The 21,048-nt window shown below is 40.5% G+C and overlaps 4 protein-coding genes across 6 annotated transcripts in view; 1 reads left to right on the forward strand and 3 right to left on the reverse strand.

Moving 5' to 3' along the window:
- Positions 1-6,164, forward strand: part of LOC111582272 (poly [ADP-ribose] polymerase tankyrase-2-like) — a 39,876-nt gene extending 33,712 nt beyond the window's left edge. For both annotated transcript variants that reach the window (XM_023290874.3, XM_023290876.3), the window contains exon 30: positions 2,147-6,164. In XM_023290874.3, the coding sequence (XP_023146642.2) occupies positions 2,147-2,209 (63 nt within the window). In that variant the 3' untranslated portion in view covers positions 2,210-6,164. The remainder of the gene's footprint in view (positions 1-2,146) is intronic.
- Positions 6,165-6,475: 311 nt separating this feature from the next.
- Positions 6,476-8,719, reverse strand: LOC111582280 (uncharacterized). The gene is made up of 4 exons (XM_023290886.2): positions 8,621-8,719; positions 8,476-8,537; positions 6,663-7,466; positions 6,476-6,584 (listed from the first exon to the last, which is right to left on the reverse strand). Exons 1-3 carry the CDS (start codon positions 8,635-8,637, stop codon positions 6,664-6,666), a joined length of 882 nt encoding a protein of 293 aa, XP_023146654.2. The 5' UTR covers positions 8,638-8,719; the 3' UTR covers positions 6,476-6,584; position 6,663.
- A 2,911-nt stretch (positions 8,720-11,630) lies between these two features.
- Positions 11,631-12,718, reverse strand: LOC111582274 (ATP-dependent RNA helicase A-like). The gene is made up of 4 exons (XM_023290878.2): positions 12,528-12,718; positions 12,391-12,452; positions 11,776-12,237; positions 11,631-11,700 (listed from the first exon to the last, which is right to left on the reverse strand). Exons 1-3 carry the CDS (start codon positions 12,701-12,703, stop codon positions 11,780-11,782), a joined length of 696 nt encoding a protein of 231 aa, XP_023146646.2. The 5' UTR covers positions 12,704-12,718; the 3' UTR covers positions 11,631-11,700; positions 11,776-11,779.
- A 6,558-nt stretch (positions 12,719-19,276) lies between these two features.
- LOC111582279 (ATP-dependent RNA helicase A-like) lies at positions 19,277-20,377 on the reverse strand. 2 transcript variants are annotated; one of them, XM_055004830.1, is made up of 5 exons: positions 20,178-20,377; positions 20,041-20,102; positions 19,819-19,887; positions 19,426-19,773; positions 19,277-19,346 (listed from the first exon to the last, which is right to left on the reverse strand). In XM_055004830.1, exons 1-4 carry the CDS (start codon positions 20,351-20,353, stop codon positions 19,430-19,432), a joined length of 651 nt encoding a protein of 216 aa, XP_054860805.1. In that variant the 5' UTR covers positions 20,354-20,377; the 3' UTR covers positions 19,277-19,346; positions 19,426-19,429. The 2 variants fall into 2 exon arrangements, with proteins under 2 accessions (XP_054860805.1, XP_023146653.2); XM_023290885.2 differs by having other exon boundaries at positions 19,426-19,887.
- Positions 20,378-21,048: the final 671 nt, after the last annotated feature.

The raw sequence follows: 21,048 nt of genomic DNA on the forward strand, positions 1-21,048 counted from the left end.
GTGAGTGGTGAAATTACAGGCGGATGTCGACCATCCAGCTGATAGCAACACTGAAGAGATGAAGAGGAGCTTTAAAGCAGAGCTGCCGGCTGCTTTTTGCTCTACTAATATATTGTTTTCTTCCTCTCAGTCGTTTCTCTGAGATTCTGCGATCGTCTCACAACGTTGCTGATTTGGTTTCTGTCGACCAGCAGCAGAATATTAGATCTGATCTCTGAAGTCTGTTCCCTAGCAAAATGTAAACCATTTCAATGTCTGTCAGCTCAGTATAAGGTTAGAGGCACCAGCTGGTTAGCTTAGCTTATCATACAACTGCTAACACGGGGAAACAACAAGCTAATCCACCTAGCAGCAGCGCTAAAGTATACTGAAGAACACATTCTTCGTATTCATGCACTGAAAGATGAATATGTCGTATTGTTAAAACTATTGATAGTACATAACCACTCTCAACAAGAATGCAGGGAAAATCAAGTCTGAAACCAAGTTAGAAACTAGTCTAACATCCATACAAAAGTAAATCTGGAGCCAAGTTCATAGTTAGTCCAAAACACATCCAAAACCAAATCCGAAGTCAAATCAGAAACTAGCCTAAAAACCCGTCCCAAACCAAGTTCATAACTAGTCCAAGACACATCCAGAATCAAATCTGAAACAGTATAGAAACTGGTCTAACACCTATCCAACACCAAACTTGGACCAAATTAAAAACCAGACTAAAACATGTCCAAAACCAAATCTGAAACCAAGTCAGAAACTGGTCTAAAACATGTCCCAAACAAGTTCATATCTACTCTAAAACACATCCAAAACCAAATCTGAAACCAAGTTAGAAACTAGTCTAACACCTATCCAAAACCAAAATTGGAACCAAATTAAAAACTAAGCTAAAACATGCCCAAAACCAAATCTGAAACCAAGTCAGAAACTGGCCTAAAACATGTCCCAAACCAAGTGTCAAGCCAAGTTCAGAACTAGTATGAAACTTATTCAAAACCAAACCCGAAGCCAATTCAGAAACTAGTCGAACACCTATCTGCCACCAAATTTAGAACCAAATTAAAAACCAGACTAAAACATGTCCAAAACCAAAATCTGAAGCCAAGTTAGAAACTAGTCTAAAACACATCTGAACGTAAATGTTAAACCAAGATGGAAAGTAGTCTAAAACATGTCCAAAAATAAATCTGTTTTCATTACAGTGTAGAATCCAACATGTTCAATGATTGACATTAACAACAAAGCAAAGACAAATGGTAGTTACTGGACACGACTCCAGTTCTATGTAGGAAATAGACCAATGGAGGTTGGTTATTGTAACATGGCATATTTTATGTTGTTGATGGAGATAAATTGTGCTCATTGTCCTCTGATTGGTCTGAGTTTAACCAATCACAGCAGTTTTTCAGGATTTCTCAGAGGAACCTACCATGGACCAGGTACTTTGTTGTACAACCCAAAGGTTCAGGCCCTTTTAGGGTTCTTGCAGTAAAAAAACAGTATAATTATAGTACTAACAGTTATTATTGGTAAAATTGGCACTAAAAATGGCTCTAGATAACAAATTAAAGGCTACATTATCGCCACTTGCTAGCCAGGTAGGTTGCAATATGAGCACTGAGAAATAATCCAATACACAAATCAGCAAATTTATGAAGTTTTTGTACACACTGAAACCAGCATTTTTGCTGCCTACAAACCCAGGCTAGTTTATGAATCTTTGTGCTAAGCTAACTTGTTTCACACAATCACCAAATCTGACAGAGACCACGAACATATAAACCAAATTTCACGTTGATCAATGCAGTGTTTGTTGAGATATGTTTCTCTAATGACAACAATGCTTCATTTCCAGTCGCAGTGAAATATTCTAGATACATCTTTAAGTAACGTAGGGTCGTGGAACTGGAACATGTTTTCATTGACCCTGTGCTATCTGTGCTCCCTTACCTTGTTTTTCTAAATCTTAATACCAAGATATTTATGTTTACTGCAAGTGAATATCCATATCCAGTATCCAAATATCCAATGATCAGTGTCCTCCGTCACTAAACCACATTGATTGATCCCGAATGTCAACGTGCTCACAATAAACCCAACATAAAGCATCATTTTATTAGTTTTTGGTTGTTCTTGGCACCCACAGGCCTACCCAGAGTACTTGATCACCTACCAGATCATGAAGCCTGAAGCCTCTGCAGACGGATGAGGAGGAAGAGGATGATGAAAATACAAAGACTTGCTCCACTAACTGCATGCAAACAGAAAAAAAAACTTTATTTATACAATGTATAAGACATGTAGGTTTCTATCCGATGCCTGTTTTTTTGCTATTTTTTTCTATGGTTTGTTTTATGCACTTTATTAACATGGGTTGTGTCATGATGTGACGTGATGTGACTGTTGATTTCGTCCTTTTGTCACTACAACGGTGTCGTCCAGTGATTTCAGGGTAGAAATGACGAGTCGGTTACAAAACATCTGGGCCGGACGTTCAGAAGGTGGCGACTAAATTTCAAACAAAACACTGAATCTTAGTCCTTAAACTGACACCACTGCAACGATTTACTGCATCGGAACAACAGCAAGTGATCTTTGAAATGAAGTGGTGTAAAAATGGCCAAAAATTAGCTCTGATGTTGTCTCAACCACTCGTCCTTTCTGAAGAGCTAATGGTTGCGCTCTCCTGGCAAACTTTTGTTGTCTGGCAACATCCTAACGAGGTGAAGTGTTGATTTGATTTTATGAAGATGTTATGTGTATATTTATTTTTTGTACAAGCATGTCGGTTTATTAACAGTTATAAAGTGAAAAATATGTCGTTGTTGGGGTTTGAGGCAGTCTGAAGGCCTGATTTATTTGTTTTATCTGAGAGGCTCCAGCCAGTTCAATTCCAATATAAGCCTCTGTTGAATCAGTACAATCACACAAACACTGTTTTACCTCCACAGAGGTGTTTGTTATCCATGTTGCACCCAGCCTGGCTCCAGGTCTCTCAATCTTTAAAACTTCTTCCTCGTTCCATTGTGTTTTTAAGTCATTGTAGGCTGCGTTAATTGAAATGTTTGCTTGTTAGCTGCAACATTCGACAAGCTACTAGCAAACAGTAGTAAGATTAGCTAGCAGTTATGCTACATGAAATGAAGCTTTACCACACTGAATACAACATCGGAAGATTTATGTTCAGTTTTATCTATTTGCCACCTTCAGACAGTGAAAAACATGTAGCTAGCTGGCTGCTAACAAGCTGCTAGCTGGTGTTTGCAAAAGAAAGCTACATGGTGTAATGATAGTATGGAAGTGTGGGTATAGCATATTGATTTCTAGCTTGATTTGATTTCGAAAATAACGTTGTTAGCACCTCCCTACTGAGCAATGCGGATAAACTCTGCTACTGTTAGCAATACCGCTGTCCAACACTGATCAGCCGGTTCCAAATGCAACTACAGCCTTTTTTTTAGGTTTAAATGTCATAAATTAATATTGTGATTGATATTTGGTTAAATGTGGCATTACAACAACATATTTATCCAAACTGCCCACATTGTGCTGAAAAAAATCAGTATTTGATTTGTGTTTTAAGTTTTTTGTGTAGTTAGCACCAGTAAAATGAATCCAGTGTCCGATTTTCTGTACCAAAGCCAGAAAAATGACAACTACTATTTAAAAACAGCTATAATGATGTTTGACTGAACAGTTTTATAGTTAAATATCAGTCTGGCATGCCACTAAAAGCAGTGTTCCAGATAGAAATGATAAAACAGTTGTTAATTTGTTCTAAACAGAAGCCCAAACTCCTCTGCAGCTTTGTTATTCATTAGCATTAGCGCTGTGTTAGCATTAAATTCTGTTAGCTAGAAGCTGAACAGAGCAGCAACAAAAACTTATTGTTTTTAGTGAACTTAGATGAACCCAACAGATGTGTGGACACCAGACATGTTTTTTTTCTCATATATTTCAATATATTTATCCTTTTTAAAAAAAAAAAAAAAACTTAGTGTTTTGGGGCTGCAGCTAGTAGCCTTCTTAGGCAAATGCTGGTCTCTTGCTGTTTTGGCAAAATTAGAAGCTTAATCACACCAGATAATAGTCTGAAACAGCTGCTTTAAGCTTGCTCAATTTATTTTAGCATTTTACAAACATGATCCATTAAAAATAAGCGATGAGGCTTTGCAGTCATTTTTCCACCTGAACTTGTGTGGCCTGCTAGCAGCTAACGACTAGCTAGCTAGCTACATGTTTTTTGTTAGCTATTAATTGAACCGAGCAGCAACAAAGGGCCTCTTAAGTGAGCTTAAATTAATTTAACAGATGTGTGGAAACCAGACATATGTTTTTTTTGCTCATATATTTCAATATTTTTATCAGTTGTTTTTTTTATCTCACTGTTTTGGTGCTATTCCTTGAGGCTAATGCTGCTCTCGCCGTCTTGGCAAAATTAGAAGGTTAATCACACCAGATAAATAGTCTGAAACAACTAATTGCTCAATTTATTTTAGCATTTTAAAAATGTGAGCCATTATAGTTAAGAATTTTACGTCAATTTAAAAACAAGCGATAAGGCTTTGCAGTAATTTTTTCCTGTTCACTTGTGCGGCCTGCTGACCCTAGCTAACTGCTAGCTAGCTACATATTTTTTGTCTGTAGGCAGCAAAACAATAACAATGATTGTCAAATGTATTTTCAAATTAAACAACTAAGAAGAGTAGCTTCTTCTCTCGTAAAACACTTGTCACTCTGGTGTAGCTTAGCTAGCTATTTCTCTGGGTATCAAAGCTTTATTTAATGCAGAGTAACCGCTAGCTTCGCTCACTGCACTGTTTGCCCAACACTGCTAAAACGAAACAAGTTATCTAGGATAATAGGTAAGATAACATGCTAGCTGCTGGCAGATTTTCACAGTTTTTTTTTACAGAATTTGTTTTTACAGTTACGGTGTAAATCTCTGAAAACTGCAGTGTTTGAGATTTTGTGTGACCATCTTTCTTTGTTTTATATTCAGAGGTCTGGAACCAGGTTAGCTCACACATTGGTTTCAGTATAACTCCCCATTAAGTAGAGCCTTGGTGAAATCATTAGCCGCTGCCTGGGACTTAGAAACACTATTCAACTATTAAATTAATAGCGATAGCGCCTCGGCCTGCAGCATGCTAACTGTTCTTTCCTGGGTTTCTTTTTTGTACATTCACTGTTCCGATCAGACTGTAAAACAAAACTGAATGTCATGTATGTAAATTAGCTCTGATTGTTCTGCTGTCGTGACTACTTCTGTCGTCTGCAACGTGAAGCTCATCGGCGCTAACGCTAGCTCAGCAGGTTTCAAACTGGGAGGAAACCAGTGACGGGTTTGATTCCAAAATGGAACAGCGAATATCCCAACTCTGCAGACTGATTCATGGAATAAAATGGTGCTATTTTCAGGATTTTGTGGCATTTTGGAAACAAGCACCTCGCGCTGCTTATTTCACATTTGAAAAAGGAAACACATTTAACCATGAAGTGCATTACAATTATACAACAGTAGGGTGTGTGGAGTGAACAACTTTTCCAGCTTGTAAAAATACAAAAGAATTTTAAAATTAATTAACCCTTTGATGCATAGACCACATCAGGAGATACCCATTTTCCATTGGATTTGGGTTACTTTTGACCCAGGTTATGCATCAAAGGGTTAACATGGAAAAAGAAATAGGTCACATGAAAGTCTAAGAGCAATTGGTAGTTCATAATGTTGACTAATTGATGTCTGTTGCACTTATTTCATATAAATGCCTCAAATGAAACTAATTTTCCCATCATTGATGATTCTGCACAGCTGAAACTGGTGGTTTATATTAATATGCAGTGATGAGACTCAACAGTATTTTAAGAACTAGCACTTTTAAGAGTCACATATTTGAAGTTAATTATTGAGCTGCATTTATTATACAGACTTTAGATTTGGCTGCTGGTGAAGTTCAGCTGTGCACAATAAATGGTGGTGAAACTAACTGCACTGTTAAATTTGATGGTTTAGAAGTTGAAAGAAGTGAACTTGATTAGTTCAGATGTGTGAAATCACTTCTCTTCATTGGCTGGTTTTCTGTCGGTGTCGAGTCTTTCGTCGGCACCTGGTTGGACTTTTCTTCTGTACAGCGGCAGAAAGAATAAATGACTTAATGATTGCATCTGTCCATTTGTTTGAATGCTAATGTTAGCATTCAACTACTGTATCGATGGGGCTAATGGAACTTTGGACCAGAGGTGCACAAATGTTGGCATGAAAATCTTGCTAGCCTGGTTAGAACATCTGGATTTACATCTAAATACTTCCTGTAAAGGCTTACCAGAAACCTAACAGGCTAACTTAACTTGCAGTGAGACTTAATGTTGAGATCTGAGCACAGTGCAAACAAGACCATCTTCAGATATATTACAAGTACATTTACATCTGTTTGAAGAATTCACATTTAAATGAAGGAGAGGGGACAAGAACTCTAGCAATAATAAAGCACAAATGAGCTTTAATCGATAGATTTAATATTTTCAACATTCAGACATGCTAAATTTTCAAAGCAGGCTGAAGTTTAATCACCGAATTCACCCTGCAAGACAAGATAGTTTAGTCAAGACAAAACATCCAGCAGTGTGAACATAATTTTCAAGTGGAGATCAATTTCTACCTCATTTGCCCTTTTCCCCCGGAGTTTCAATCACTGGAGTCTCAGTTGTTGTTTGGGTGACAATGGGGGGTAAAAGAAAGTGGTCGAAGATGTCCGGCGAGTATTTAGAGTGGGACAAGAGTTCTCTAGCTCGCTGGTAGCCGTTACTGGACTGGATGATGTAAGATGAAGGCGCCACAGCGGGAGGCTCGATCATACCCAGTGGAACCTCGTCGGTCTCCCAGGCGTTGACGTCCGGAAAGAGACGAAGTGGACTCAGGTGTCTCAGGAAGGACCAAGGAAGAGGTCCTCCTGCAGGCAGCTCGTCCAAAGGAAGGCCTAGAGTAGATGAGAATCCAGCCCCACCTCCCGAGCTGGGAGCAGCACCACCACTGAAGGAAGCAGATCCAGGACCTGAGTTCCCAGAGTATGCAACTCCAGGGGAGAATGAGCTGTCATAGCCAGGGGTGGATCCTCCCACAGTTGAACCTCCACCGCTGTCTGAACCAGACTGCTGCTGTGCTTGGAAGTCTGGAGTCTTCTTGGGAAGACGGTTGAGGTACCAGGGCCTGAAGGAACGACCTGCTGTGGCACCGGAGGGGTCGGAGCTGTAGCCGTAAGCCATGGCCAACCCTGGCTCGTAGTCAGACAAGAACCCTGCAGCTGAACTAGGAGCTCCCAGGCTACGTGGGGACTGGTTTCCAGTCTGGGAGCCCGTCTGCTGGCCGGCAGCTTCATGCTGCAGGGACACCGAAGGAGAGCGTGGGTCTGGTGAGGCAATGCCCGGCGATTCAGGTCCAATAAGGGAAAAGGTAAACGGGTTGTCTGGACGAGAGACGGCAGGATTAGATTAGAAAGGAGTGAGAAAGCTTTTACACCCAATCCATGAAGTCTATAATGTTGAAACACTGCAAGAGTGCAACTGAAGTTTATGCCACTGAATCCCATAATGACCATTTATTAAAACCAGAAACTGTACAAATCCTCATCCATGACGCACCATTACATCTATAAACCTCAACCAGATCTCAGGTTAAAATTTTATTTCATCAAAAATCACTTCATACTACAGGTCTTATTTAAAAAGTTGCAAAAAATAAAGTATTTGCTCAATCAAGATTCTGTTTCTGCACAACCATGAAACTGGTAGTGGCTGAAGTTTGACAGTCATGTGACAAATATTCTGGCATTTTCTCAGCTGAACTGCAGGCAGTGTTTACACAGCAGACAGAATAGAAATAAGTTAAATCTACATTGTTAAATAACTTCAGCATGTTGAACTATAATTTTTAAAAACAAAGCACCTATGGACACTTGGAAAAACGTTGGACATTTTGATTGGTTTTGCCTTAAATTTGTGTAAATAACTAAAGAAATACATTTTTTTTGTTGATTAATGGTACTATATTCACTATTTATACTGTATATTTGTAAATAGACAGTTTGCACCATCTTTAAGATTTCTTTGCACTGAAAAGGAGAAGCTCTCCAATCTCATTATATACTGTATAATGACAATGAAACATATTCTATTCTGTTCTAGAAATGTGCCATAATGCAAACACTTGAGTTCCCTCTCCTTCACGTTGTTCAGTTTTCATAAAGCTTCATAAAGAGACCCAGAAACTGCTTGGTCAGTTAAAAAACAAAACATTTTGATGTGCAGAAAAATCAGAAAAACTGAGGTCTTTTTCTGAAATTTGCATTCGAGAAGTTTTGCTGCAGGACTGACATTACTGTTGGATTAAGTCAAATTAAAAACAGGCGGTAAAAAGACTGAAACCTCAAAAGCAAAGCAGTAATTTGTGCTAGAATCATAGAGATGGTGACTTACTTGGTGAGTCTATGGGAAAACAAGTACCGATGCTAAACAACAGCAGGCAGATCCAAGAAACCCTGTAAGACAGTTTGAGATGATTAAATCCACCAAACGTTCAGCTCGGTGTCTGGAAAAATGAAGACAAATTCAGTGAACTGACCTTAAAGCGAGCGCCATGTTTGACTCAGAACAGTGATTTCAGCTTCAGCGGCTTTTGCTCATGAGCCTGGTGACGGCTGATTGTAGGAGCTGCTCTGATAAAGCTGCTCTGCACCAATTAGACTCATTACAGACACCTGGAGTCCAATCAGGCTGCAGACGAAACAAACTGAACCGAGAACCAAGGTTTCAGTCTCTGAGAAAACAGCATGAATAAGAGCTTTTTCCCCTCTCATTCCACCAGCTGTGTGAATGATCTGCTTAATTTGCAAATATGCATTTATTCTTGACATCTTGGTGCTTGATCTTCATCTAACTAATGTTTTAGAATAAAGGAAAACCACCTTAAATAGGGACTGAGTGTAATTTGATGACTGTTGCTATTATATATGGAGTGTTTTCTAACTTCCTGTATGTTATTGTAAATGGTTCAAACCCTTCTGCAGAGTTACAGCGATGTCCTCTCTGGTCACAAACCATTCACCAGATGAAGGTTCAGCATCAAAATATTGTGAATAAATGTGTTTTTAAGAGTTTGACATATTTGTTTGAAGCTTCCTGATATGCTTGTTCTTCTTTTGTCTCGTGAAACACTTCTGTTGCTTTAAGCTGTTTAGAATTATCCCTGAAGGATTATCCAGAACCAAGTGACAAAGCTCCTAAAAACAGATGGTTGGAAACAAAAGATCGTTTTATTCCTTTCTGCCTGCAGAGAGCAGAAAATACAGACATGAAAGCTGAACAGTTCACATTATTTTTGGTGAAGGATTTCTGCTTTTCTGAACCTCCACAGTGAAAAATAAGGAGTTCTGCATGATAAGAAATGGTGTGTTTTTAATATCTTTTATTGTATTTTCATAACTCAATTAACCGCATTGGAATTTACAACTTTTCTCGTTCTGAGCACGAGGGCCTCTTTCGGAACTGTCTTAGGGCAGAAAAAATGCCTTCTTCAGGGTAGATATAGTGTGTCCTAGAAAGAAAATCAGAAGTGAGTCAAAGTCTGACAGCAAAAGTACCAGAAAAAATACATAAAAATTTATGGAATATTGTTACCTTCACAAAACTGTAAAAACTGTGAAAATGATGGAAAACACTTGTCAAATACTGACATTTTTGCAGACTGAAATACAGTAAAAGAGTAGAACTTTATGGTCACACATTGTAAAAGAATAAATTACCATTTGTAGATTTTTTTAAATTAGGACATTATTTACCTGGTTTTTCAGTTGTTTTTCGACTATTAACATGTAAATTAATACTTTTTTCTGTGATTTTTCCTATCGACAATTTAACAAAACTAAAAGAACAATAACTCGTTAAAAAAAAGAATCAGAGACTAATTTTTTTATGCTAATATTGTCGGATTAAGTGACCAAAACAAACAGTTTCTAGACGTACCTCCAATTCTAAGTAAGGTCCGAAACAAAGGAAGTCTATGTCAGTCTGTGTGGTGGATAAAACCAAACTCATCTTCTCAGGAGTAAACTATTCAGCTTCGAGTTCTGCACAGCTGTTTTTCAGAACTACTCAGAGGTACCTGGACTTTACTACAGTACAGACCTTCAACAACTGAAAAGATCCTCAAGATACTCTGAGTGGATAGGATTGGTAACAACAACATCTATGGTCAAAAACACAGTAAATACCAGTAGGTAAACAAATTGGAAGCAGATAGTTTTTCAAAATCAGTAACAAACACCACCAGACAAAGCCTGGGGTGGAACCCTCCAGGTAAGAAAAGAGGCCGAAGGACACCTGGCAAAATGATCTACAAATGGACATCATAAGGTTTGTGTATACCTGGACCAGCTGGAAGGAAAAGCTCAAGTTCTCTGGAGGTCCTTTGTTAACAACCTATAAGGGCATAAAGACTCAGAGGAACCAGGACATTACTGAAATGCAGACCTTCATCAACAACTGAAAGATCCTCAAAATACACTGGGCAGATAGGATCAGAAACCAGATATCTATGGTTGAAAATGCAGGAAATATCAGTATATGGAGAAAATTGGAAGAAGATGATTTATGAAAATCAGTGACAAACCCAGACATGGAACTCTCATAAGAGACGACAACGTCCAAAAAATATCTGACAAAGGAACCTACAGACGGACATCAGGCTGAGTTACACCTGACCCAACTGGAAGGAAAAGCCCAAGACCAGGTTCTCTGGAGTTCTCTTGAACAGCCTATATGGGCATAAAGACTCAGAGGAACCTGGAGAATGAACTTTATTCTACCCTTTAGATGGCCTGTAGGCTATCAGACCTCCACTGTTCCATTTCCTACATAGCTTCATCCAGTAACTGGTTTGGTCACTCCAAGTTAGCATGAAGCTGATACTGCATCGCTTGAAAACAGTCAATCCTGTAAACATTCACACCGAGTTCCTGCAGTAGAAAGCTACCATAAGACACCAAGAAACTGGGTTCTTGGGGTCAAATCTGGCAGAATAAAGCTTCCTCACAAGCGACATGTAGTAAATGCCATCTGTTCAGCATTGCCTTGTGTAGAGTCTCAAGTCATTAGAATAGCCGTAGAACACTTTTAGGGTCTTAAAGCTTGAGAACTGAAGAAGCCCCTTAGATACAAAGATGAAATTTCAAAGTCTAGTTGCTTTCTACTGAAGCACCCAAATGTAGGGTTTTGCTTTACACACAAACTAAGCTGTCCTTCAGGATACAAGAAACTAAGGAAGAAGTCTTGGTCAGTGCTCTTTGGCACAGCTAGTCTATAGTAGACGCTGGTCTGCTAATCTTTTAAAAGCAGCTGCAGAACGTGAACCTCATTTGTTCCCTCAGTTGCCCAATTATACTCCATTGATTCCAGATCTAGAGTCAGTTTCACACTGAGCCAGTTGGTAATTCAGAGATACTGCAGAGCAGCAATGTTGGTTTGACAGTTTCAGCCTCATTACAGGCTGTTCTCATCCAGTTAGCAAACTTTTACCCTTTTCAGGTTGAGACACTTAAACGCCATCAGTACAGCAAAAGTCAGACAAACTCAGATTCATGGTTTACTTTAGGTTTATTAAAGATCACTTTGTAGTTTCTTGGAGGTTCTGCTGATCAGTTCCACCTGCAGAAACAAACACAGCAGTCAGTCCCTGAACCAGCAGCTTCTTCTACACTCCATGTTCCAGCTGCTTCTTACCTCCTTAGACCTTGGTTCCAGTTCCTGTTCCAGGTCCTTGGCTGGGATCTCCCGGGTTCACCGGAGAGAAAAACGGGCCAAAGTCATCTGGGGAGTATTTAGAGTGGGAGAGGAGTTCTCTGGCTCGCTGGTAGCCATTACTGGACTGGACGATGTAGGACGTAGGACCACGAACAACCAATGGGAAGGGGTCGGTGGGAATGTTATCAGGGATCCAGACTGAGGGGTCTGGGAGACGGACAAACCTTGGTCTCAAGTCATTTATATCGTAGGAGAACCCCTGTGGGTAGTTAATCAAAGGAGTAAATCCTGCAAATCCAAAGGGCAAAGAACTGCTGAAGAAACCAGAGCCTCCTGAACCACCAGATCCCCCAGAGCCTCCAGAACCACCAGATCCCCCAGAACCACCAGAGCCAGCTCCTCCTCCAGTTCCTCCACCAGCTCCTCCAGAACCTGTTTGACCTGAATCCAGACACAAACCAACATGTTCACGGCTCTGATCCACTCATGTGGACACCAGCAGCTAAATAAATCCACAGCCAGCTGCTGGAGCTGCCTTCAGACACGTTGAACTTCATTTAAAGCTGCTTCAGGTCAACATGTCTGCAGACTCACCTTTAATTAGAAAAGGGTAACAAGCTCCAGAGCTGAGGAGCAGGAAGCAGATCCAGGAGACCCTGTGGAGAGCAGAAAGCAGCCTGTAAATAGCAGCACATGGAAGCCCACCTGCAGCATGAAGCGCAGCAGCTCACCTGAGAACAGATTCCAGCAGCATGTCCAGCTGTGAGAAGAAGCCGAGGCCACAGAGTTCAGCTCCAGCAGGTTGATCAGCAGTGAGGAGGCTGCTGCAGACAGAAGCTGTGAGCTGGAGCTGCAGCTGCTCTGCTTTTATATCACAGCTGCACCTCCAGCAGCTCGTCACACTCATTCAGCTCACCTGGGGAGGCAGGTGAGTCCGTGCTGCGTTCAGGTGGCCTCCGACATCCCACACACCGAGCAGCAGACAGATGGAAGCTCTGATGGAACGTTCTTCTTCTGCTCTCATTTACATGTTCTAATGTGTGTCAACATGAACCATGACATGTTTTATTTATAGACGATGCAGCTTCATTGGAAATAGCAGCAACTCTGGCTCCTCATTCCTTCCATTTGCACGTTAAAGTTTATTTTGTCCATCGGTTTCCTTATTTTACAGACAGGTGATGAATAAACTCCAAAACCTGAATAAATAAGTTCAGAATCACAGCAGATTCTAATAAATTACTGTAAAAATCCAAGTAAATCCTAACACTCATGCACCGTTTCTCCAAAACACAGTTAAAAACTGTAAAATCTGATGCCTCTTTAGAGCAACAAACCAGAATGACAGTTTTTCTGGAGTCACATGCAGCAGCTGATGTTCAGTCCTCATTTATCCTCCTAGAAACCGACAGAAAGCTTCCTAACATCATTCTGACACATTAAATCTTCAGCTGTGCATCAGTTTGTGAGCTAGGTTTTACTTATGCTAACTTGGAATGGTTAAAGTGAGTTTGTCATGTGGTGTTTGAAAATTTTCTAAACATTACTTTTTGCTTATAGATCTAGTTTAGACATTTTAATTTGATTTCTTTTTAGACAATATATAAGCCTTACTTTAGTCCATTAACACATATATTAAACCTGCTAATATCACCTAATAGCAACACATTTTATGCACAGTATATTTTGCTGCATTAGTGGTGGTGTTTTTTTCAGTTAGCTAGCTTAATAGTTAGCTAACTGCTGATTGCATTTTGTCATTTTGCCGCCTTGCATGTGAGTAAGAACATAACAGAAAAACCCATAACCAATATTTTCCACTGATACACATTAAATGTTATAGTTTCCAGCATTTAAAAGCAGGAACCTGACATTAATAACTGGGTTTCTTCATTATTGAGGCACCTCCTGACAACAGGAGCGACGACATCAGAGCATCACAGGAAGCTACGACGTTCTCTCTGTTTACCGATCGATCGATTGGTTCAGATCCATCAGTTTGTCTGCTGCAGTTTCGTCCTGTTTTATCTCTTGTATTGTCCACTCAGGTCCAGATCCTAAAGCCTTATTAGTTATTGTTTTCCAGACTCTGTTCCGGGTTCATCTGTGGCTGCTTCCTGACTTAGCTGCTAGCTGTTAGCATGGCAGCTTGCCTTCTTGTTTAGTTTTTGCTAAAGAGATGTTTCTGAGACCACAAAGAGAGGAGGCTGCATCAGACCTGAGTGAATTTAATTTAGAGATAATTAGTTAGTACGAATAACGATGCAGATTATCAGAAAAATGCCGAATACTTGCCCTGATATTAGGCCAGGCCAATAATAGGTCTATCCCTAGTTTGTTTAATGTGTCATTCAAGTAAGCTTTCTTCAGATGCAAAGCAGTATTTTGCAAGTTTTCAGCCTTTAAGTGTCACATTAATCAGATTAAAGATGCACACAGAACCTCAGAGGGTCTACATGTTCATCACATTAAGAACTGCACTAATGTGGAATAAAACTGTCTTTTACAGGACACTGAAGGCACCACGACTCTACCAGTCCTTAAAGAATAAAGTAGAAATGTTCCAGAATACTCACTGTACCTGCTAGAACTCTCATTTTTATCATAATTATACAAAAGAGCAGAACTGTAGATAGCTAAAGGTATACTTTACATTATTTTAAAGTCAAAGTCAGCTTTATTGTCGGTTGTGCTACATGTGTACACATACAGAGAACTGAAATTACATTTCTCTCTAACCCTAAAACGTGAAAACTAAAGCTAAAAATTTAGGATACAAACATAAGATAAAAACAAAAAGACAACAACAATCCTAATCTACATAAGAAATCCTAATCTACATAAACATAAAGTGGAAAGTTTACTCTTCTATACCTACTGGAGATGTTTGTGTTCATGAGATACTTGTATGTGAACTAAACACAGTTTCTCTGTCTGTAAACTGTACTTTTATCCATCTCTGTCTGCTACAGGTAGGATTGATTGAGTCATGGCTCTGGATGTTCAGGACTGAAAGTGTAAAGAGTCCAGTCAACCTTTAAACAGACGTTGGAGTTCATTCAGCGGTAAGATCTCCAGATATCCTGTGTGTTCCCATCATGGATTCTTGAAGAACTCTTCAAAATATTTCTACATTGAAGACAAGTTCATCATTCATTCATTCTGTTATGGTCCCTTTAAAAAATGGTGTATTTCACAAAACTATTTGTATTTAAAAAAATGTATTATTGTAAACCGTGTTTCTTTTACAGTGGGTTGTAATTTGATGTTACTTTATGTGATTTCTTACGTTCCCTGATCCTGGACTTGTTTGTTTTAGGTTCTTCATTGGGGTGATACAAAGGTCAGCTGTGCAAAGAAGGCATCTAAACAGGGGTAGAGGGAGAGAGGAAGGGATGGGAGAAGAGGAGGAAAGGGAACAAGGAACATGTAACACACAATTCAATACATGCATGATAAGCTAGATGATACATACGAAGTAGAAGCCAACACTGAAACTGATTCATAAGTTTGCTGTTATGGTGTACGGCTCTGGCATTAAATATACTATATATATATAGCTGGTAGTGAAATTCAAACAGTATGTAGATGAGCTTATCAGGTATAGTAAGGGTGATGCAGAGTAGACTGGTGGAAATGGGCAGCTGGAAGCAGTGAACTGGAGGAAGGTCAGCAGCAGAATCCCACAGTGGACATGATGGAGACTAGGCCGGTTGGTGGGAGAACAACCACACATCTGAAGCATCCAGCTCTGAGACCAGGGACACTCAGAGAAAGGACACGGGAGAAACAGAGTGAGTGTAATGCAATAATGGTATATATATTAAATATAAAGGTAGTTAGAGAAGGGCTCAGTGCATCCAGAGAGGTTCTCCAGCAGCCGAGGCCTGTAGCAGCAGAACTAGGGGCAGAACTAAGGGACGTCCAAGAGGAAGACTCCAGCTCACCCCCTCAGGGTCACCCAGTCAGCCCTAACTATAAGATTCATCAAAACAGAAGGTTTTAAGCCTGGTCTTAAAAATAGAGAGGGTGTCCACCTCCCGAACCCAAACTGGGAGCTGGTTCCACAGGAGAGGAGCTGATAACTGAAGGCTCTGCCTCCCATTCTACTTTTAAAGATTCTAGGAACAACAAGTAAGCCTGCAGTCTGAGAGTGAAGAGTTCTGCTAGGATAATATGGTACTATCAGGTCTTTAAGATATGATGGAGATTGGTTGTTAAGAGCTTTATATGTCAGAAGAAGGATTTTGAATTCTATTCTAGATTTCACAGGAAACCAATGAAGAGAAACCAGTAGAGAAGAAATATGATCTGTCTTGCTAATGTAACCCAGTGGTTATCTAGCCAGCCTGTTATTCAGTGTCAATAGGCACACTGTCTCTTTAAGAGTCACAACAGTAAGCTCTGCTTTACGTTGCAGAGCAGCGACCTCAGAGCGGGAGAGTTCTCGGGTAGCGCTTGAATAATGCTGAGAGGGGAGAAGACATGGCCGAGCTGTAGCCAGTCTCTACTAGCCGTCTTTCACTTCAAGTCACCACTTATATTGTTTCCTGCTAGGTGAGCACATATAATGATGCTATGTGACTGTGCTTGTGTTGAAAAAAAAAGAGGTTGCTGGTGTATGTGTAAGCATGAAGGTGCAAATGTGCATTTTTTTGGTGTTAGATGCTAATCGCGAGCTAACCGCTAATTCATAGCTGAAAGCTAACAGCAAACAGGTTTATAAATGAGTCACTGTAATGATTTTGTTGCTTATGTATGTTCAATGTTGTATACACTGTACATAGTTTAAAACTTTAGCACTTGAATAATACTGAGAGGGGAGGAGACATGGCCGAGCTGTAGCCAGTCTCTACTAGCCGTCTTTCACATCAAGTCACCACTTACATTTTTTCCTGCTAGTGGAGAGTGGACCGAGAGGCTAGCTAGCGATCTGCTAACATTGTGAAGTGCACCGTGCTGGTGGACAGGAGTCAGGCAGAGACCGCTGTGCCCCAGGACTTGTCGCCAGCCATCACTCAGCTCTGCTCATGGACAACTTGAGTATCAGAAACACAAACTTTTCTTCCTATAGAGCGCTACAATATTTTTTTTTGGGTACCCAAATTTTGTTTCCTTTGCTGAGATTTTTTTTCTTTATTCAGAAATACCAAATTGTGGATCACCACAATTTGTGAAGAGTAGTGACTGCTCATTACCCCAGAGTAAAAGGACTGGTTTACTTTTGATAAACATTGCAAAGAGACTGATTGAAAAGAGACATTTTACAAGGTTCTGAGTTGGGATATTTCATTTATATTGTTGGCAACCATTTGTTTTGCAGGACTAAGTTAGATCATTTATATTGAAGCTGAAGAGGGTTTATTTTATTATTATTGTTAATATTTTTTTGTTGTTGTTTGTGTGCTTGTGTCACTAACATGAAAGAACATAATTTGAGTTAAACAAACAGACACTGATTTAAAGGAAAGGTACGTTCCAGTCCATAAAATCTTTTTATTTTATTGGGCTTAGGCAGCATACTACTGCCAGACCCAGAACAAATTCCTGCCGAGTACATTTGCATCTGAACTCATCTTTGTTTGTTGTTATTGAAAGAGGGACAAATTGATACTTGGTTACACTAACGCCCATCAGTACTCTGGCTGCAGTGACAACTGGAACAACTGTAGATGTTTGAGAGAGCTAGTGGGACATCCTGATAGTAAGGAATTGCAATAGTCAAAAAGAAGGTAAGATGGTCCCAAGAAGACACAGTTAGTCCACATGTTGCAGCAACTTCATCAAGGTTAGTTTGTTGTAATCACTAAAAGTTGTTGCAGACATTGTATTGTTAAGCTTAAAATCATGTTCCCCAGCATTAGATCCTCCAAGGAACAGGCAGGTTGTTGCTTGACAGAATTTAATCAGGAAAATATTTCTTTGTAAAACCTCAAACAAGCACAAAATGCAAACGAGTACCTTTAAGAGTACTATGTAAGATCTCTAGTAGAGTTATAGAGAAAAGATTACTGAACAGATGCTTAAAGTTATGTCAAGGAACATAATACTCAAATGTGACAGTGAACACCTACATACACAGCTGTACTTCAACCTCCAAGTACTGTAAAAAAAAAAAAAAAATCAACCATTAAATGTACTGAACTCAACACAAGAAACAGAAACAAATTAGTTTAAACACAAGACACTTGTGCTCCAAACAAAGAGGATGTGCACTCAATGAAGGACCTGGGATCCCTGACCCATCATTATACACACCAGTGAGCAGTGATTCCTAACACATCTCTGGGGGTCATCAGGTGGAAACCTCCCTTCAACATTGTTTCTCCTATTTAGTCCCACAACACCTCCAGGAGGCTAGACGGTGAACTCTGGTGTCCCAGATTCATCCTCCTAGTACCAGTTCACACTGCTCCTACACAATCTAAACAGCACTGCTATGTTCAACTGACCCAGGCCTGTTTAGGAGATGCTCCAGGTAGGGACCAGTGCTGATGCTACTAGTTAGCTAGTGCAAGATGCTCAATACCTAGTGCCGACTGCTAAAAAAAAAAACAAAAACAAAAACATAGAGGCAAGGAAACTACACTTATAAACTCTCCAAACTCCTCTAAATGCTAATGCTAGCTGCAAGACTACAACCATGTCCAAAGCAAACTTACCACTGACAAAGAAACCGGTTAATATGATTGTAAACTCAAGGATGAAGCCGGTTTGTGAACTTTAAGGTTCATTAATGCTCTGATTCTCACTCTGATCACATCTAAAACATCCTGTTTCTATTTGCTCACTTCCATTTAGTGCTGCTACCAGCAGGTGGTGCTTCCAACGCAGTTAGTTGTTCCTTCATGTTTGATTTGTTTAATTTCTGTCTTTAACCCCAAAAACGGACAATCTTAAGGCTGTAGTAGTGGCAGTGTCAAGCCCTTTACGGAAGGCAAAAAAAAAAAAAAAGCAGTGATTACTCCCACCTGGTCATGTGACAATTCATCCAATAGCCATTTGCAGCACACTTGGTGGAAGAGAATCTGCCACTACCTGGTGTCAGGTGGGGGAGGTGGGGACAAACCATTTTCCAAGATCAAGCGATTGTTCTCTTGAAGCCAAACTAAACTTTAGGCGAGGGACAAAATTCAGATTTATTAAATTTAGCTGATAGTACCCTAATCAAGGGAGGTGGATTCTAGTATTTAATGGTCAGCATCAGTGGGAACACCGGTCTACACAACATGCTTTAGTCACTTTACCCTCAGTTGCTTTAATTATGCTACATTTGGTCCTAAACAAGTTCCAGATCAGCCTCAATTATCCCTCTGAGCCAAGATGCAGGAGAAACACCTGAGATGCTCCAGCAAGTTTTAAACTACAGCAGCCAGATTTATTGAAACATTGCTTCAAGATCCTTTAAAGAAAACCAGCTGTTTAAAGTCAGACTAAACCAGTTTAAATCATCAATGGAGTTTAAGGACACAAACTCAAATTCATGGTTTACTTTAGGTTTATTAGAGGTTACTTCGTAGTTTCTTGGAGGTTCTGCTGATCAGTTCCACCTGCAGAAACAAAGAAACACAGCAGTTAGTCCCTGAACCAGCAGCTTCTTCTACACTCCATGTTCCAGCTGCTTCTTACCTCCTTAGACCTTGGTTCCAGTTCCTGTTCCAGGTCCTTGGCTGGGATCTCCTGGGTTCACCGGAGAGTAAAACGGGCCAAAGTCATCTGGGGAGTATTTAGAGTGGGAGAGGAGTTCTCTGGCTCGCTGGTAGCCGTTACTGGACTGGACGATGTAGGACGTAGGACCACGAACAACCAATGGGAAGGGGTCGGTGGGAATGTTATCAGGGATCCAGACTGAGGGGTCTGGGAGACGGACAAACCTTGGTCTCAAGTCATTTATATCGTAGGAGAACCCCTGTGGGTAGTTGATCAAAGGAGTAAATCCTGCAGATCCAAAGGGCAAAGAACTGCTGAAGAAACCAGAGCCTCCTGAACCACCAGATCCCCCAGAGCCTCCAGAACCACCAAATCCCCCAGAACCACCAGAGCCAGCTCCTCCTCCAGTTCCTCCACCAGCTCCTCCAGAACCTGTTTGACCTGAATCCAGACACAAACCAACATGTTCACGGCTCTGATCCACTCATGTGGACACCAGCAGCTAAATAAATCCACATCCAGCTGCTGGAGCTGCCTTCAGACACGTTGGGCTTCATTTAAAGCTGCTTCAGGTCAACATGTCTGCAGACTCACCTTTACTTAGAAAAGGGTAACAAGCTCCAGAGCTGAGGAGCAGGAAGCAGATCCAGGAGACCCTGTGGAGAGCAGAAAGCAGCCTGTAAATAGCAGCACATGGAAGCCCACCTGCAGCATGAAGCGCAGCAGCTCACCTGAGAACAGATTCCAGCAGCATGTCCAGCTGTGAGAAGAAGCCGAGGCCACAGAGTTCAGCTCCAGCAGGTTGATCAGCAGTGAGGAGGCTGCTGCAGACAGAAGCTGTGAGCTGGAGCTGCAGCTGCTCTGCTTTTATATCACAGCTGCACCTCCAGCAGCTCGTCACACTCATTCAGCTCACCTGGGGAGGCAGGTGAGTCCGTGCTGCGTTCAGGTGGCCTCCGACATCCCACACACCGAGCAGCAGACAGATGGAAGCTGTGATGGAACGTTCTTCTTCTGCTCTCATTTACATGTTCTAATGTGTGTCAACATGAACCACGACATGTTTTATTTATAGACGATGCAGCTTCATTGGAAATAGCAGCAACTCTGGCTCCTCATTCCTTCCATTTGCACGTTAAAGTTTATTTTGTCCATCGGTTTCCCTTATTTTACAGACAGGTGATGAATAAACTCCAAAACCTGAATAAATAAGTTCAGAATCACAGCAGATTCTAATAAATTACTGTAAAAATCCAGATAAATCCTAACACTCATGCACCGTTTCTCCAAAACACAGATAAAAACTGTAAAATCTGATGCCTCTTTAGAGCAACACACCAGAATGACAGTTTTTCTGGAGTCACATGCAGCAGCTGATGTTCAGTCCTCATTTATCCTCCTAGAAACCAACAGAAAGCTTCCTAACATCATTCTGACACATTAAATCTTCAGCTGTGCATCAGTTTGTGAGCTAGATTTCGTTGATGCTAACCTGGAATAATTAAAGCGAGTTTCTGATGAACTGAGTGCACAACAGAGCATTCAGTCACTAAAAGTGGTTGCAGACATTGTATTATTCAGCTTACCATCATGTTCTCCAGC

This window comes from Amphiprion ocellaris, chromosome 18, assembly GCF_022539595.1.
Source record: "Amphiprion ocellaris isolate individual 3 ecotype Okinawa chromosome 18, ASM2253959v1, whole genome shotgun sequence".
NCBI lineage: Eukaryota > Metazoa > Chordata > Actinopteri > Pomacentridae > Amphiprion > Amphiprion ocellaris.